General features: G+C 49.3%; 1 protein-coding gene across 1 annotated transcript in view; it reads left to right on the top strand.

The window, feature by feature from the left end:
• Positions 1 to 13,065, top strand: part of CHRDL2 (chordin like 2) — a 47,236-nt gene extending 34,171 nt beyond the window's left edge. The window contains exons 9-11 of the mRNA XM_053309944.1: positions 441 to 608; positions 6,828 to 6,920; positions 9,975 to 13,065. Of these exons, the coding sequence (XP_053165919.1) occupies positions 441 to 608; positions 6,828 to 6,920; positions 9,975 to 10,054 (341 nt within the window). The 3' untranslated portion in view covers positions 10,055 to 13,065. The remainder of the gene's footprint in view (positions 1 to 440; positions 609 to 6,827; positions 6,921 to 9,974) is intronic.
• Positions 13,066 to 17,252: the final 4,187 nt, after the last annotated feature.

The raw sequence follows: 17,252 nt of genomic DNA, 5'->3' as shown, positions 1-17,252 counted from the left end.
CCTGTGCAGTATGAGATGATGCCTTTCAGCATCTTCCTATATCGCTGCTGCCCGATAGAGGTGTTTCCCATAGTCTGGGGAACATACCAGCGGGGATTCAAACCGGCTCTAGCGGGTTTTAAAAGAGTGCTCAAAATGCATTTATTTCATCAAGCCTTCGATCAGCTGTAAGTTAGTTTTTTATGGTTACTGTTAATGCTGTTTAATGGTTGTTTTTAATTTGTTTTAATGCTTTTAAAAAATTAACTGTTTAAATGTCTGGTTTTCATTCTGGTTTTATTGTTTATTTGTAAACCACCTTCGGACATTTATATGAGGTGGAATATAAATGTGATTAATGGATGGATGGATGGATTATGTGCCTCCCGCTGCTCTGCTTCACTGAGACCAATGTAATTGTGTTTCTGGGAAGCCACCAATACTGTTGTGTGTACCTTTAGAGGACAGGGTGCAGCCGACCGACGAAGTCGACACTACCAGATGCGGAGTGTCTGTCTACATGTTTGTGCCGTCCAGCTCCGAGTACCCAAAAGACAACCTGAGGAAAATTGCGATAGAGAGGGAATCCTCTGAAGATGTGGAAATCTACATTTGGAAACTAGTGAAAGGTGAGTCCTTCTCCAGGTGTTGTGGGAGCCTTTAACAGAACATCATAAGAGCATAAGAACTTAAGAGCTGCCCTGCTGGATCAGGCCCAAGGAGGCCCATCTAGTCAAGCATCTTGTTTCACACAGTGGCCCACCAGTTGCTGCTGGAAGCCACAGGCAGTTGCCCTGCAACTGGTACTCAGAGGCATCCTGCCTTTGAGGCTGGAGGTGGCCTGTAGCCCTCCGATGAGTAGCTGTTGATAGGCCTCTCCTCCATGAAGTCATCCTAACCCCTCTTAAAGCCATCCCGGTTGTTGGCTGTCACCACATCTTGTGGCAGAGGATTCCACAAGTGGATTATGTGTTGTGTGAAAAAGTACTTCCGTTGGTTGGTCTTTTTTCTAGACTAAATAGCCCCAGGTGTTCAGAGCTCTCTTGGAGGCAGAGCTTGACCTATGTTTGGCCAGTCTTCTCTCAGTGAGAATTTAGGGTCACGGGGGTAGGAGCTCCCATAAACAGAAGTTCCACTTGCACACGGGGGAAGGATGCTTTTCACTGACCCCCCGCCTCCCTCTGCAGCCCGTGTGCCCCCTGAAAACCTGCTCCTGAGGACTGCCCAACCCTCAAGGCACAAGGGGCTGCAGAGGGAAGAGGGAGTGGGAAAGGAGTGTAGCTTGGTAGCAGACCGCATGCTTTGCATGCAGAAGGTTCCCGGCTGAGTCCCTGGTAGCGTCTCCATGAAGGGCTGAGAAAGACCCCTGCCTTGGACCCTGGAGAGCCACAGCTAGTTAGGAACCTAGGAAGCTAGGAAGCTGCCATATACTGAGTCAGACAATTGGTCTATCTGGCTCAGTGTTGTCTTCACAGACTGGCCAAGGCTTTTTCAAGGTTGCAGGCAGGAGTCTCTCCCAGCCCTAGCTTGAAGATGGAACTTGGAACCTTCTGCTCTTCCCAGAGCGGCTCCATCCCCTGCTGAGGGGAATCTCTTCCAGTGCTCACACGTTTAGTCTCCCATTCATATGCAACCAGGGTGGACCCTGCTTAGCTAACGGGACAAGTCATGCTTGCGACCACAAGACCTGCTCTCCTCTCAAAGGAGAGGAGTTGGTACAGGCAATCCTGAGCTAGATCGACCCGGCCAGCTTCCTACGGAAACCTGTTGCGAATGTGTAGACCTTGTTCCTTCCTTCACAGAAGGCACAGCTGGGCTCCAACCCATTGTTTCAAGGCTGGGCTTGGAAGGGCTGAGGTGGGCTTCCTCTTCATCTAGTGTGGGCTGAGCTCCAACCTCATCCAAGGCAGGGGAAGAGGAGCCAACCCTTTGCCCAGGACGCAGCCTCTCCTCTTTCGCTCCGCAGCCGAGAATCCTCCTCTTGCTAGGATTCCATTCAAACAGAGGGAGAGTCGCCTCTCACAGCTTTTATGACGGCCTCATAAATCACTCGCTTTAATAGCAGATCCTTTCCCGACAGGCAAACCAGGTCACCCAGCTCCTCATCTCTTTTGACCAGTAATAGTTCTTAGATTAGAGTAGATTTGCGACCCCATTTTTTTAACATGTTCATCGAATGGTCCTTTTGGATGTTGCTTTTGCAAAATAGTTCAGAGCCAGAGGAGAGCTGGTCTGGTGGTAGCAAGCATGACTTGTCCCCTTAGCTAAGCAGGGTCCACCCTGGTTGCATATGAATGGGAGACTAGAAGTATGAGCACTGCAAAATATTCCCCTCCGGAGATGAAGATGCTCTGGGAAGAGCAACTAGGTTCCAAGTTCCCTCCCTGGCAGCAACTTCAAGATAGGGCTGAGAGAGACTCCTGCCTGCAACCTTGGAGAAACTGCTGCCAGTCAGTGTAGACAAAACTGAGCTAGGTAGCCCAATGGTCTGACTCAGTATATGGCAGCTTCCTATGTTTCTAAGGGAGGAGAGCCATCACCTTGCTTGTGAGCTAACAGAGGTGAGACACTCTTGGAGACAGAATGCTGGAGTTGATACACCAGGGTTTCTTGATCTTGAGTTCCAAGATTATGTTGGACTACAATTGCCATCATCCCTTGCCACAACAGCCAAAGACTAATAGGAGATGAGCTAGGTGGACCAAAGGTCGGACTCAGTATATGGCAGCTTGCTGTGTTCCTGTGTCAAAAACTCTTGCCACTCTGCTGTCTATCACCCAGAGATCGACCAGCAGACCTTGATCTGCCTGCCTGTGCCTGGTCCCATGGGCGACCAGCCTGGGTCATCACCGGGGCCACAAGTGGGGTTTGTGCGCAACGTTGATTCCAGTACCTACATGCTGCACTCCTACTACCACCCTCTTCTCTTGATCTTTGGGGACGGGGGCCATCACTCAGTGGCAGAGCATCTGCTTTGCAGGCAGAAGGCATCTGCTGATAGGGCTGGGAAAGACCCCTGTCTGAAACTTATGAGAGCTGCTGCCAGTCCGTGCAGACAATCGTGAGTTAGATGGACCAAGGGCCTGGCTCAGCAGATGGCAGCTTCCTGTGCTAAGGGTGGAATATAAAATGCGGGACCACAGCTTAGTGATGAAGAGGGCTTGGCATGCAGAAGGTCTCAGGCTCAGTCCCTGGCAGCATCTCCAGCCAAGGCCGGGAAAGACCCCTGTCTGAAACTTAGGGGAGCCGCTGCCGGTCAGTGCAGACAGTGCTGAGTGAGGTCTGACTCGGTGGGAGGCAGTTTCATAGGAAGAAGCTCCGCGGCTCCTTGCTGATGTGCAAGCCCAGAATCCGCCAGAAAAGTCATCTCTGCCACTCGGACTCTGTTTCTGCTCTCCTTCTTTTAAACAATGGACTCGGATGGCCTGCTTGTGTTACAGTGCTGGCACAAACGGAGCTTGCAGACAAGTATTTTTATATTTCCGGCTTGTGCAAACTTTCAGAACGTTGGGGGATTAAAAGAAACCCAAAACTAGGCTGCTGCGTCTGCTGGGACAGATGAAATATGTAGCAGTGTTGGCCAGGGCTGTGGAAAAGGAGGTGGGCCAGGCAGAGAAAAGTTTGCAAAAGGCTACTTGAGGAAGAGGCAGGGTGGGGAAGAGGGGATGACCTGGCCAAGGCTGGGCTGGACACGGACATGCTTTGTGTTACGGTAAAGCAGAGCCTCAAATTCTTCACTTGGTAACCTCATAAGTTCATTTCCAGTCATATCTTGGAGGCTGAAGCTTGGTCTAATGCAGCAGCAAGGGGTGGCAGGCTGGAAGGTACCAATTCAGTTTGCAGACGGTGGGGTCAGAGGCGCTCTTACCCCTGGACTTTGGGGCCAAGGTCCAGGGCCTCCACACACCCTGCCCCCCCAATCCTCTTTAGTCTGTCCTGGGTGGTGTGGGCTATGCCCTCAAGAACCTACAGTACATGTTAAAAAATGGTGCTTAACTTGCAGTGGGGGCGGGAGACAGGGGGTAGGCTCCAAAGACCTTTAGATCCAGGCTCAAAAATTACCTAGGTGCACCTCTGGGTGGGGTGTCATTTTTGCAATTTTGTCATTTCTCTCCATTTGAAATCTCCCTGCAACTAGAAAACTAGCATGTTAGGGAGAAAGGCTCCAGCCCAAGCCTTTGCCTGTGTTGCTAGCTTTCTGCTTGCAGGTTGTTTTTCCTGTAACATGAGGAACATTCAAAAATGCATCTCCTCCCCTCCATCCTGAAACAGCTTCCTTTTTACCATCTCAGGACTCTCCTTCCACTTCATCCTCTACCTGTGTCTATCAGACTCAAGCCTTATAGTCCATCAGTGAAGACAGGAGTGGATAGTTGGCTGGGAGCAGAAACATTAATTTAGGATTTGGCCATTGATTCAGACCAATATACCTTAATAAAGTAAAGGTAAAGTGTGCCATCAAGTCGATTTCGACTCCTGGTGCCCACCGAGCCCTGTGGTTGTCTTTGGTAGAATACAGGAGGGGTTTACCATTGCCTCCTCCTACACAGCATGAGATGATGCCCCTCAGCATCTTCCTATATTGCTGCTGCCCGATAGAGTACCAGCAGGGATTCGAACCGGCAACCTTCTGCTTGTTAGTCAAGCATTTCTCCACTGCGCCACTTAAGGTGACTTCATACAAGACTGTAAAACCAGGGGCAACATTTCAGGTGCCAGTAGTGAGGGCCCCCAAAAGATTTGGGGAGAGGATTCACAGCAAATCTCAAAGACCTGCTCTTGGACAGATTCTCCTGCACTTTGAGGAGGAAAATGTGGTGGGCCCTTTTTTACACCTCATAGCCAGAGATGTTAGGAGTGCTCGAGGACTGGAATCACACATTATGCTTAGCTTATGGCCCACCGTACTGAATGCAGTTCACCAGCCACGGATTATGCCTCACCAGAAGCTTGGCTGCTCCTTGTTTTAGCGGCCCCAGGCAAATGTCTGCCCCCTGACTTCCTCCAAATTCCACAGAGGGGTTTGGAGGAAGCAGGAGCAACAGCACTCTGGAGCAAAGAGCAAGCGTAGGAGACCCCTGGGCAGTGACTCCCTGTCCACTTGGAATCAGGAAGGAAGGTTGGTCCAGCATAGGCCTTTCAGGACCCTGGACAGGTCCCAGGAGGCAGACGACTTGCTCCAGCCTCCAGCTGAGCCCTTTTGGCAGGGATGATGACCAAGCTGAGGCTCTCCTGAGGCTCTTGGGCTACATCTCCCATGACTCGCCCTGCCACATTGTGGCACATTGTGAGTGATGGGAAATGTAGTCCAACCATAGCTGGGGATCCTCCTCTTAGCAGCCTCCGTCTTATATACTCCTCCTCTATCTCTCTCCTATCCTCAGCAGGATACATTGCCTACTGGTGAGCAGTCTTTGTGAGGCAGAGAACGATGAGCCCCCCCACCTTGGGGGTGTCCAGCTCAGGGCTGCAGCCTTTGGGAGGCTTGGCTCAGGATGGCCCTGGCTGTCACGCTCTGGTTTAGTGTCAATGCCCTGATCCAGCACCTCTGTGGCCTGTGCTCCTGGCCTTCTCGACTCTCTCTCTCTGCATCAGGGTCCAAGTTGTAGCTGATAGTATGGGTCACGACAGCCGGCAGCCCAACTGTTCTATTCCTCACTAGTATTTTTCAGCCCGTTAAAAAAAATGGGCGCTAGTTGCCTTCTCCGCCCTCCCACACCGCCTCCTCCTGCCCAGGCCTTCCGCCTCCCACGGTGGTTTTGGGTGGGGGGGCCTCCGTGGTGGTGGGGCCTCCACAGTTGGCCTTCGCGGTGGTGGTGGGGTCCTCCGCAGTGGTTTCGGGTGGGGGGTCCTCTTCCCCCCGCCTGGCTTTGGCGGCGGCGCCAGGCCTCGGCCGCAGCTCCGCCGCCACCTCACCCGGCTTCCCCCGCCGCCTCTTCCCCCCGCCCGGCTTCGGTGGTGCGGCCAGGCCCCGGCCACGGCTCCGCTGCCGCCTTGGCCGCACCGCATCCTCTGGCCGAGGCCGTGGCTCCGCTGCCGCCTCGGCCGCCGCCTCGGCCAGCTTCCCCCGCTGCCTCTTTCCTCTGCCCGGCTTCGCAGCGGCCGCTTCTCCCCGGCCACCGCTTCTTCTCCACCCGGACGGGAGCCAACATGGCCACCTGGTGCCTGCGGTCATATCTCCCTCGGATGTTCTGACGGCCAAGGGAGACACGGGCACAGAGACACGGGCGCACACCCAGGGCTTTTATTATAGAGGATGCCACCATCCAAGGCTGGCGTGATTGGCGGGTCACAAATTGTGCAGGCCTCCGTTAACAGAATACTGTGAGCCCTGGATGAGCCGGTTTGGGCCCACCCCACGGTCAGTCTCTGCTCAATTTCCAGCTTGTTGACAATGCTCAAGTATGGAAGCAAGTGAAGAAAAGAGCCTCTAATTATTGGGGGCCCTTGACTCCTCTTGCTGAATAAATGGCCGTGTAAAAGGGGGGTTGGTAAACAACAGATAATGTGGTCTGGCTCTTTGCTTCCATGCTCACCCCATGCTTGGAAACCCCAGGCTGTACCCCGAGGGGCACTGGATTGTAATCCTTGGGCAGCTTAGTTAGTCATGACTAGTTAGTTTCCAAGCATGTGGAATTAGTCATGACTAGTTAGTCATGACTAAGCCCCAGTGAAATCTAAATCTAATGGTTCGGGTTAGTCTCACGACTGCCTTAAGTCCCATTCATTTCAATGGGATGTAGTCATGACTGCCGTCGTCTAGGTGCTGCTCCCTGTTTTGATCCTTGGGGGTTTTCGAGCATCATTTGCTAAATTATGCATGACAAGAGGCGTTTGTCTGTTTTTAGGGATATTCCATCTGATTCAGATCAAGAAGGTCAAGAAGCAGGAGTTCAGGCAAGAAGTGCAGCACTTTCGGCTGGTCTCCAGGACAAATGAAGGTATAATTAATACAACTGGAGCTTTCAAAACAATTGTAACCGGCTTGTGTCCATTTCAGGCTTTGCTGATATCTGACCCCAGACAGCAAAAGAGTTTTGTAAAGATGTTGTTAACTCCTTGGGATGAGAAGGAAAGAAAATCTTTCACAAAATCATCTTGAATGTTTCCCCTCCTTGCAGCAGGAAAGAGAAGCTGGAATCGCAGGGCCAATGTAAACAAACCGCACTTTTCCAAGGCAATAAAGTGCAAAACAGCAAGCTGACTGAAATGCTTTGCTTTCCTAATGGCTGGGAGGCTATTCAAAACAAAACAAAACAAAACAAAACACTTTTTCACTTTGTGGTACAGTAGTTAACCTGATTAACAGCACAGTATGGAGGCTGTTTGTAAAAAGAGTCGTGATCTGCAGCCCACTTCAGACTGCAGGTGGGGGGATTACATGCCTGAATGGTCCCCAGTGTGAGGTAACTCCTGGCATGTAGAAAACTAGCACCTCAGGGAACCTTTGGGGCTTTTTAGTTTAGGAAAAAAGGTGACTAAGAGGGGGCATGTGGATAAATAGAAGTCTTTCTCACTTTCTCGAAACAAAGAAAGCATTTAAGAGGATGCATTCTTCTTCACCACTTATTAAGGTCATCTGGGGAGGTCTGCCTGCAGTTACCACTGGCTGGTCAGGTGGTGACTCAGGGTCGGGTCTCCTTTATAGCTGCTCCTGAGCTACGGAATGTGCCCCCTCCCTGCTGTAAGAAGAGCCTCAACCTCTCTGGCAGCTTTGAGAAAGGCCTTAACACACACCAACCAGGTTTCTGGCTGAGGTTTCGTTTTAATAGTTTTTAATTGTTTAATTGAATTTAATGGTCTCAATTCTTTTTGTTCTTAATTATGGTTTTATTGCAAACTGCCATGAGATTTTATGATTTGGCAGTGCAAAAATGCAATAAATAGAATAAAATAACATTAGAGCTTAGGATTCCCCACTGAGGAAGTAGTCAGAGTCTTCCCCAGACTACAATTCCCAAGATTCTTTGGGGGAAACCAACTGGTATATAACAGGGGTTCCCAACTTTGGGTCCCCAGATGTTGTTGTACTACAACTCCCGTTATCTCCAGCCTCAATAGCCTGGTGATGATGGGAGTTGTAGTCCAACAACATCCAGGCATCCAAGGTTGGGAACCCCTGAACCATAAGTGTAGATAGAGCCAACTGTGACCAAAAAGGTTTCTGTCACCCCTCCTGAGGTTGCCCCCATGCCCACCAAGAGAACGACTTCAGAAGATCTCACCCTCCTTGTGGGGAGGAACTCAGGAACTTACTCACATATATAAGGTGTATGTGAGTAACTCTTGCAGAAATACTTGGCTCTGTTCATGTGAATGCGATTGCAGAAATGGTTTTTTGGGGCTTTTTGGCGATGGGGGGGAGGTATTCTCCCCCTGCCCTCTGCCTCCAGTTTGGCCCGCTTGCCACCTTCCCAACGCACCCTGAGGTTTCCCAGCCTGACAAGTCCTGGAAAGGTGTGTGGAACATGCTTTAAACAAACTGCCCTTTGCAGACTTCACAAGGTGCAAATACCCTGCCTTGCCCTCGCAATTACTTCTGTGATCTGCTTTGTCAGCTGCTGAAAAAAATTAGGTCCCCCCACCCGCACCTTACAGCAGAACTTCTTCTAGAGGCAGTGACGTCTGCTTGCCTTTTGCTGAAAGGGAACACAGGGTGATGAATCCACCCACGCCCCTCACAAGGCGCCTTTTCCAAAGTCTGAGCAGCTCTTTGGTGCCTAACACACTTATCCATCTGGCATTCTGAGAAAATGATGATGATACAGGGATGGAGGGGAACCCCCCTCTCCTCCCCTCTGCCCCAAATATTGAAAATAGTTACTTGTGTGTTCCTGTCAGTTTGCAAACCAGTTACCAGAACCTAGAAGGACAGGGCACACTTTCTTCAGGGGCGGGGTGGTGGTGGTGGTAAAGCAAGGCCAACCTGGAATTGTTTAAGTGTCTTTCAACCATTACAGCTGGGGCTGATGGGAGTTGTAGTCTAACAATATCTGGGGACCCAAGTTTGAGAAGCCCAGTTCTGTATGACCGGTAAGGGAGTCAGGCTTGCTTTGATGCGCCTTCCTTACACATTAACACAAAGTGGCAGGTATTTAATGTGCCATTATAGAGGTCCACAGTCAGGCCACATTTAGAATGCTGCGTACAGGTCTGACGTCCCCTTCTGAGAAGCAATATTACAGAGCGTGGGTGTGGACACATTTGCACATTCAGTGCTGCAAATGAGGCCATAAGTCTGGGCATGATGTGTGCAAGTGATAGGAAGTGGCGTAGTTTCTTGTAATTTTTAAAACATGGAGTCTAAAGACACAGAGGGTCTCCCTTTATCTCTGTCCTGAAAATGTGGCTTTAGAACATAAGAAGATCTCTGCTGGATCAGGCCAAAGTCCATCTATTTCAGCATCCCTTTTATAGCCAGCCAGATGCTTCTGGAAAGCCCACCAGGGAATGAAGACAATGACTATGGCCTGCAATTTGCTCTACATCACCCCCACCTACCCCCCACACACGACCAGTAAACTTATATTGCCTCTGAATCTGAAGGTTTCCTTGGCAAGCAGCTTATTGATAGACCTCTCCGCCTCCATGATTGTATCTAATTGCCTTTAAGCCATTGGGGGTAGTGGCTATCACAACATCTTGTGGCAGGCAGTTCCACAAGTGAATTATGCACTGTATGAAGCGTGCATTTTATCTGTACTGAATCTGTTTTCTACTGACAATACCTCTCCAGCTTGTCTTTCCTATAGTGGTGGTGGGGAAATAGGTTATTTTTTTTTAAAAGATCTGTCTGAAGAAGGAGCTTCTTGCTTACAAAAACTCTCATTGCAATGAATTAGTTTTTGAAGTGCCACAAGATGTGATCTCTTCTTTTTTGCTAGCGACGTTTCGGTGGGTGGAGGGATAGTATTCTATAAATAGTTTATTGTCCTTATAGGGCATACATTTCATGGGAATCATGAGTGATGAATAGTTATTCTGTCTTCTTCTAGCTTACTGGAACATGTTTCTGGTGCAAGGGCCAGAAGCAAAGATCACCGAGAGTCCAGACAAAGAAACCAAGAACTTGTAAAAAGAAAAGAAGAAAGAAAGAAAAGTATATTGATATTAATATATACTGAAAAAGCTGCAATATCAAATAAACTATCACAGGAAAGACGATCCAGCACCAGCTTTATGAAAACTCCCATAAACCACCGATAACAACAATACGGCCACTTGAATGCACACTTCTAATACCTGCTGCCAAACCAGGTTTTCCCAACACTGCAAGAAGGAATGGATTGCTATTTTGGCTGTGTCTTGTTAAGGAGGAGAAGACCAGACAAATGCTTCAGGTCTCCTTTCATGTGGGGGGTGGGGGAATGAAACTGTGTTTTCCTATGGAGAGCATCAGAAAGATTCCAGATAAATCTTTATTCTGCCAATAAGCCATCCATTCTGGGCTGATGAGGGACAAACCGAAATGGAAGGAGGGCCGGATTTCTGTATTGCTCTAGTCTCTCGATGCCATCTCAGGCTTTCAGACTGTGGGCACAATTCACAGGGAAATTCTTCCTGCTGAGCTGATAGGCAGCCCCCATCCATTTCAGGGGGGCTTGCAGAGGAGAGCTCCTTAGTAGGGTAGTTGCTTTATAATCCGATAACTTCAACCTCAGAATTAAAAAATAGACAGCCCTCATGATTCAAATTTGGGGACTAGATTTGGGTCTAGCAGAGCTGGCTGCTTTGACAAGCTGCATTTCCTAATTTTTGGTATCCCTAATCTGAATGTAAAACTCGCATTGACTAGAACCGGCGGGGTCCCCAGTCCAGAGGCTCTCTTACCCCTGGGCTTCGGGGCCAAAGTCCAGGGCCTCCACACACAGCCCCTGGGGCCCCCCAAATCCTCTTCAGTCTGTCCCAGGTGGTGTGATCACCCAGCTGATGATGCTTAATTTGTAGGGTGGGGGGCCACCCTACAAAGGCCTTTAGGTCCAGGCTCCAAAATCATCTAGGTGCACCTCTGCCCCAAACATGGGTCCCCAGATGTTGTTGGACTACGACTCCCATCATCCCCAGCCACAATGGATGGCCTGGCTGAGGAGAATACACAGGGAGCTGCTTTTTACTGAGTCAAGCCCTTGGTTCATCTAGCTCAATATTGTCTACACTGACTGGCAGTGACCCTCCAGGATTTCAGGCAGGGGTCTTTCTTCCCAGCCCTACCTGGAGATGCTGCAGCCTGCAAGCAAACAGCCCCCTAGGAGACAGAGTCCAACAACATCTGAGCAACCACGTTTGAGAACACCTGGACCCGGATGTTCTTTTGCCACCATTCCAAATTCGCTAATGACACGTTTCAGAGGGGAAATGTTCCTGGGGCGAAAGCTCTTTGACATTTCAAGAGCAATGGGTTAAGAGCATGGGGGTGGGGTTCCCCCCCTTTTTTTCTTTTTCTGGTTTGTATTAATCAGTTCTTTTGCACTATCACGTTTTTATCTTAAGCACATTTGGCATTGCTGTACATGATTCTCTCCATAGTATCCTTTAGCTGTCATTTTTGTAACCAAGGTGGTTAAACACTGGTGAAAGCGAGAGGCTGGGACTCAGAGAACAGTAGCTTCAGCATGCCCACTGGGACTTGGGGAGCTGGACTCCAAAAACCCACTCGTGGGGGCTGGAGGGGACCCTTGGGTGCAGCATCTGACCAAACTCAGGAGCTGGAGCTCCCATGAGGCTCATCAGAACCCAGTCAGAATTTACCTCCCCCTTCCTTTCAATATACACCTGCAAGCGATGTGTGGATTATCTGCTTCCTGCCTCGGATGTGTAGAGCCTGGCTTTCAGCACTCCACCCAGGGGCAGAGCCACGACTGCACGGAAGGGTTCAAAGAACCCGGGCCGCCATGCTCAGAGGCTCTGCCTCGTACCCCAGCCACGCCCCCACAGCGGCTCCGTTTTTGAGAAACTTAGCCCACACCGGCTTCCCAGCCTGGCTGGGAACACGTCTCCCTGCCTTTTAAAGCCGGGAGAGCCGCTCTTGGCTATGCTGCGAATGTGGTGCGGGCTGGAATTTGCTTGCAAACTGGGTGTGTGGCCCCGTTTGCTAGCGAAATCATGCCCCCTGCACCTGACATCAGACGCAGGGGCCGTGGCTGGGGGGCCGTTTGTGGTGGGCTGAACTGGGGCTGCTGCTGGCCTCCCTATACCACTGACACCCCCTCCCACTGCTGCCGCCACCCCCCCCCCCCCAACCATCTCTAACCTGCCAATTTAGCCTCTGTCTCCCGGGCTGCTTCCGACCTGACCGATATCCTTCCCAACTGGTGTGCAAACTGCATATGCATAGCTGTGCATGGCAATCCACACATCACTGTTTTTCTGTCTGTGTAGAAAAATCATCAGATTTCAAGCTGCCTTTGCTGGTAACTTTGTCCGTAGCTTCTGGTGGCTGCCTGGACTCCAATGTTGCCTGCCTTCTGGTTTGTTTATGGTTTGTTTATGATCCAGCACAAGGGCAACTAGACATACATGCGCTGTACACAAAGGTGATGGCCAAAACTGAGGCATGACCACTACCAGCCACGACACCCAGGAGGCACATGGAACATGTCCTAGCCCCTTCAGGCAGCGAGTAAGGAAGGGAGCAACTGGCCGCTCTTTCCACATTGATGTTCTGCGAGTTTGGGGAGAAACGTGTTTCCCCACTCACCTCTGTCTGCAGTGACGGAGCCCCTGGCAGCAAAATGGTTGCACGACACCGAGAATCTAAACCATGCGCTGAGGTAGTGATTTAGCGCCTTGCTATGGCATATCTGTGTATCTCACTTCATATCTACTGTACTATAGTTAACATGAGGGATGCATCTTCCAAAGAACCATTTTCTCCATTGATACAAGAAGAGGGTGTGCTGATAGCACCTGCACTCACACCCTTTGGAAAGAGCGTTGTGTCTGTGTGTGTGTGTGTGTGTGTGTGTGTGTGTGGTAGATCAATCCATGTATATATCCTTGTTTTAATTGGGGGTGTTGTTTGCCTAAATCTATTTATTTGGAGATGCATATCTCAGTCTGATAGATTGGAATAAAGTGGTTTCTGAAGCCAAACTTGGTTCTCCCGTCTTCCTTTTTCCGTTCCTTGATACCACATGTTTATTTCATTCTTCTGTCCAGATCTTCTGGGTAGTGCACATGACAATAGCCAAATTTCCCCTGCATCAGAGCCACAAGTAACACGTTTGGCTGAGAGAGAGTGACAGGCTCAAAGTCAACCAGTGAGTTTCATGGCTGAGTGGGAGCCCTGATTCAAGTCTAGCATGCTAGCCACTATACCAGGCCTGCTCAACCTTGCCCCTCCCAGCTGTTTTTGGACTATACCTGCCATCGTCCCCAGCAACAGTGGCCAAAAGCCAGTGATTATGGGAGTTGTAGGCCAACATTTGCAGGAGGGCCATAGTTGTGCAGGCCTGCACTACATCAAGTTTTCCCACCTGTGGATCCCCAGATGTTGTTGGACTACAATTCCCATCATCCCCAGTCACAATGGTTGACAGCTGGGGGGTTGATGAGAGTTGTAGTCCAACAACATCTGGGGACCAGCCACTGCCAGTCTGTGTAGACAATGCTGAGCAAGATGGACCTATGATCTGACTCAGTATATGGCAGCTTCCTATGTTCCTATGACCCAGGTCTGCCCTGAATCTACTCCCAGTCAATTGCATCATCGGTTGCCAATCAGTTGCATCACTCTGAATTCTAAGATTATGGGAGAAGGTAAACAATGCCTCCCTATCCACTTTCTCCACATCATCATGCAGCCTGTTATAAACTTCCATCCTGTCTCCCCTTTTATCACCTTCTGTCTAAACTAAAAAGCCCCCGATGGGTTAGCCTTTCCTTGAAGGGAAGATGCCTGAACCCTTTCATCCCTTGGATTCCTCCCCACTCCTTTTCTAGATCTACAATTTCTTTTTTGAGCTGGGATGACCAGAACCGTATACAGGATTGACCTAACCAGCCACATCACAGATTCATTAAAAAAAGCATGATGATATCAGACATTTTATTTCCAATTCCTTTCCTAATCATCCCTAGCATGGAATTTGCCCTTTTCACCACAGCTGCTTGTGGCACTCTGACTCAGAGTTATAACTGAGCTCTCTGCCACGGCCCCGAGATCTCTCTTGATTCGTCTCTCTCAGTTCAGATTCCATTGCTGTACAGATGGACTTGCATTTTGCCCAATGTGCACCACTTTACATTTTGCTTCCCCTCAACCACATTTGCCATTTTGTCACCCAGTTTGGAGAGATCCTTTTGGAGCTCCTCACAATCCATTTTGGTTTTCACTACCCTGAATAGTTTGGCCTCATCCAAGGCTGGATTAAAGTCATGCTGAGGCCCTAAGCTATGTGAAGCTTGAGGCCCCATAGAATTTTTAAAAAACCTCTCACAGCATGGATTTAAAAAATAGGAATAATAAATGTTTAATTTTTTCACATATACTTGGAAAAGTGAAAAACTAATCTAAGAAAAACAGTTATCTTGCAATAAGCCTATTTGAATATAAATCAGGTATATTTGTGCAAATATGCATTAGAAGAAACATTCCATCATGCAACTTAACATATTCCCATCCCACGAATTTCTTTCCCCACTCCCCACTCTGTCTCTAAAGCACCCGCGCAGGTCAAAATCACACTCAGCTGCCTGACACAGCACAGGCCTGCGGTGTGGCCCAGAGACCACACCACCCAGGACAGACCATATTGGATTGGGGACCAGAGGTGCTCTTATCCCTGGACTTCAGGGCAGAAGTCCGGGGCCTCCACAGCCCCTGGGCCCCCCCAAATCCTTTTTAGTCTGTCCTGAGCGGTGTGGTTGACCAGCCAAGCATGATGATGCTTAATTTGCAGGGGAGGGGGGCCTTCAAAAGCCTTTATTTTATTTTATTTTGTTTTATTTGTTTATTTATTTATTCAATTTCTATACTGCCCTTCCAAATATGGCTCAGGGCCATTTACATAGAAAAATAATAAATAAATAAATAAGATGGATCCCTGTCCCCAAAGGGCTCACAATCTAAAAAGAAACATAAGATAGACACCAGCAACAGTCACTGGAGGTACTGTGCTGGGGGTGGAGAGGGCCAGTTACTCTCCCCCTGCTCAGTAAAGAGAATCACCATGTTAAAAGGTGCCTCTTTGCCAAATTAGCAGGGGTTAACTTTAACTTTAGGTCCAGGTTAACTTTAAGTCCAGGCTCCAAAATTATCTAGGTGCACCTCTATTCGGGGGGCCCCAGGGAGGTCCTGGACTTTGGCCCAAAATCCAGGGGTGAGAGCATCTCTGCATCTTCTCACTTGGTTCCTTCACTGCTCACCACTAAGTCCAAATAATCTGCGAACAAGTTGAAAAGCTCCAATCTCAAGTACAGATCATGATGACGTGATCTTACTTCCCTCCATCATGAAAATGGTCATTTTATTCCTATGCTCTGGTTCCTGTCCTTTAACCATTTGCCTGTCCATAAGGAAACCCATCTTCTTATCCCATGACTGTGCACGGGGGAGGGTGGGGAACAACCACCAATTTTGTTGGGAGCAAAGATGTGAATGCCCTGCTCCCAGGTGCCACGACGACCATCCTGAGATGACAACCCCCTGACCACTGTTGTTTAGGGAGGAAAAGCACACAAAAATGAAACTCTAAACTACACGTTCAACACGATAGGCCCTTCTCCCAATCCCACGAGAGAGCTACTGGGCAGGGGGCAAGGAAGGCTGCTTAAACACACCTTCCACACAGACAATTGCTCAGTCCTTGCTGGGTTGCTGATCGTGCGCTCAGATGGTCACTGGCTGCCCCAGGCAGGGCAGAGATTTGGGGGCCAGGACACATCATCCCAGCCCCCCCCCCCAAATCCCACAATGCACTGCACAAATGCACGGTGCATTGTGGGGAAGACACACCCTGGCGCTGGCGGGGAGCCCTGCAGTGTCTCAGCGCTAACTGAAAGCAGCCGGTGCTGACCCATGGGCAGTTAGAGGGGGTTAAGGGTGTGAGTGTGTCCTAAACCTCAGCTAACTGGCCGGCTTGTTTGGAGGGTTTGCCCCAGAGGCACTGCCGGAATCCACACGGATCCTGGCAGTTCTTATGCACAGCCTAGCCCTTTGCCAAAATCAGGCCAAAAGCTTTTTGGAAGTCCAGATTTATACTTCCTATAGAATCACCCGTATCCATTTGTTTGTGATACTCTCAAAGAATTCTACAAGGTCAGTGAGGCAGGACTTCCTTTTGGAGAGGCCGTGTTGATTCGTCCTTTGCAAGACTTGTTCTTCTGTGTGCTTAATAACTGTGGCTCACACACTGTGCAATGCAAAGAGGGCAATTGGAGCACTATCCGTGCTGCAGCGTCCGTGGAACACAGTGCCACACCCATTGGCACCTGAACTTATGCAACTTTGCCCCAAAGTGGAACAACGCTGTTGCATGACACCATCAGTGGTGGTTACACAGAAACAGCTGCACGCAGAGTGCTCCAGCCAGCTATGGTGCCTTGAGTAGTATGTATCTTTAATAATACTTTCCATCAGTTTACACAAAGCAGATGATGCACAAACTGGCTTGACATTTCCTGCCCCCACCCCCAATCTCTTTTTAAACACTGGTTTCATGTTAGCGATGTTCCAGTCTTCACAAAGAGTCTGGTTTTAGGGACAACTTGCAGGCTTTTGTTAGAAAACCAGCCGTTTCCCACAAATTCTTTTAAGGGCTTTCAGGTGGATGCCATCAACACCTGGTAACCTGTGAAGGTTTAACTGGTCCATAGTACTAGACCTTAATCCCCTGCCGGCTGCCAGTTCTTTTTGACTCGGGTTTTCAGAAGTCCTTGAAAAAAACAGATTGGGAGCAGAGATCTGTAGTCCGGCATCTCCTGCACTGAAGACCAACAGAAATAATTCATTCTGCTTCTCTCCAATCTCCCTGATTGATTGATTAATTGATTGGTTAAGTGCTGTCAAGTCGGTGTCAACTCTTAGCGACCACATAGACAGATTCTTTCCAGGATGATCTGTCTTCAACTTGGCCTTTAATGTCTCTCAGTGTTGCATTCATTGTTGTCGTAATCGATGCGATCCACCTTGCCGCTGGTCATCCTCTTCTTCTCTTTCCTTCCACTTTCCCCAGCATTATGGACTTCTCAAGGGAGCTGAGTTTTTGCATAATGTGTCCAAAATATGAGCCTGGTCATTTGTGCCTAGAGTGAAAATTCTGGGTTGATTTGTT

The sequence above is a fragment of the Hemicordylus capensis genome, chromosome 3 (assembly GCF_027244095.1).
Source record: "Hemicordylus capensis ecotype Gifberg chromosome 3, rHemCap1.1.pri, whole genome shotgun sequence".
NCBI classification, from domain to species: Eukaryota; Metazoa; Chordata; class Lepidosauria; order Squamata; family Cordylidae; genus Hemicordylus; species Hemicordylus capensis.
Note: the sequence above shows the minus strand (reverse complement) of the source record. Positions and strands in the feature narration are given on the sequence as shown.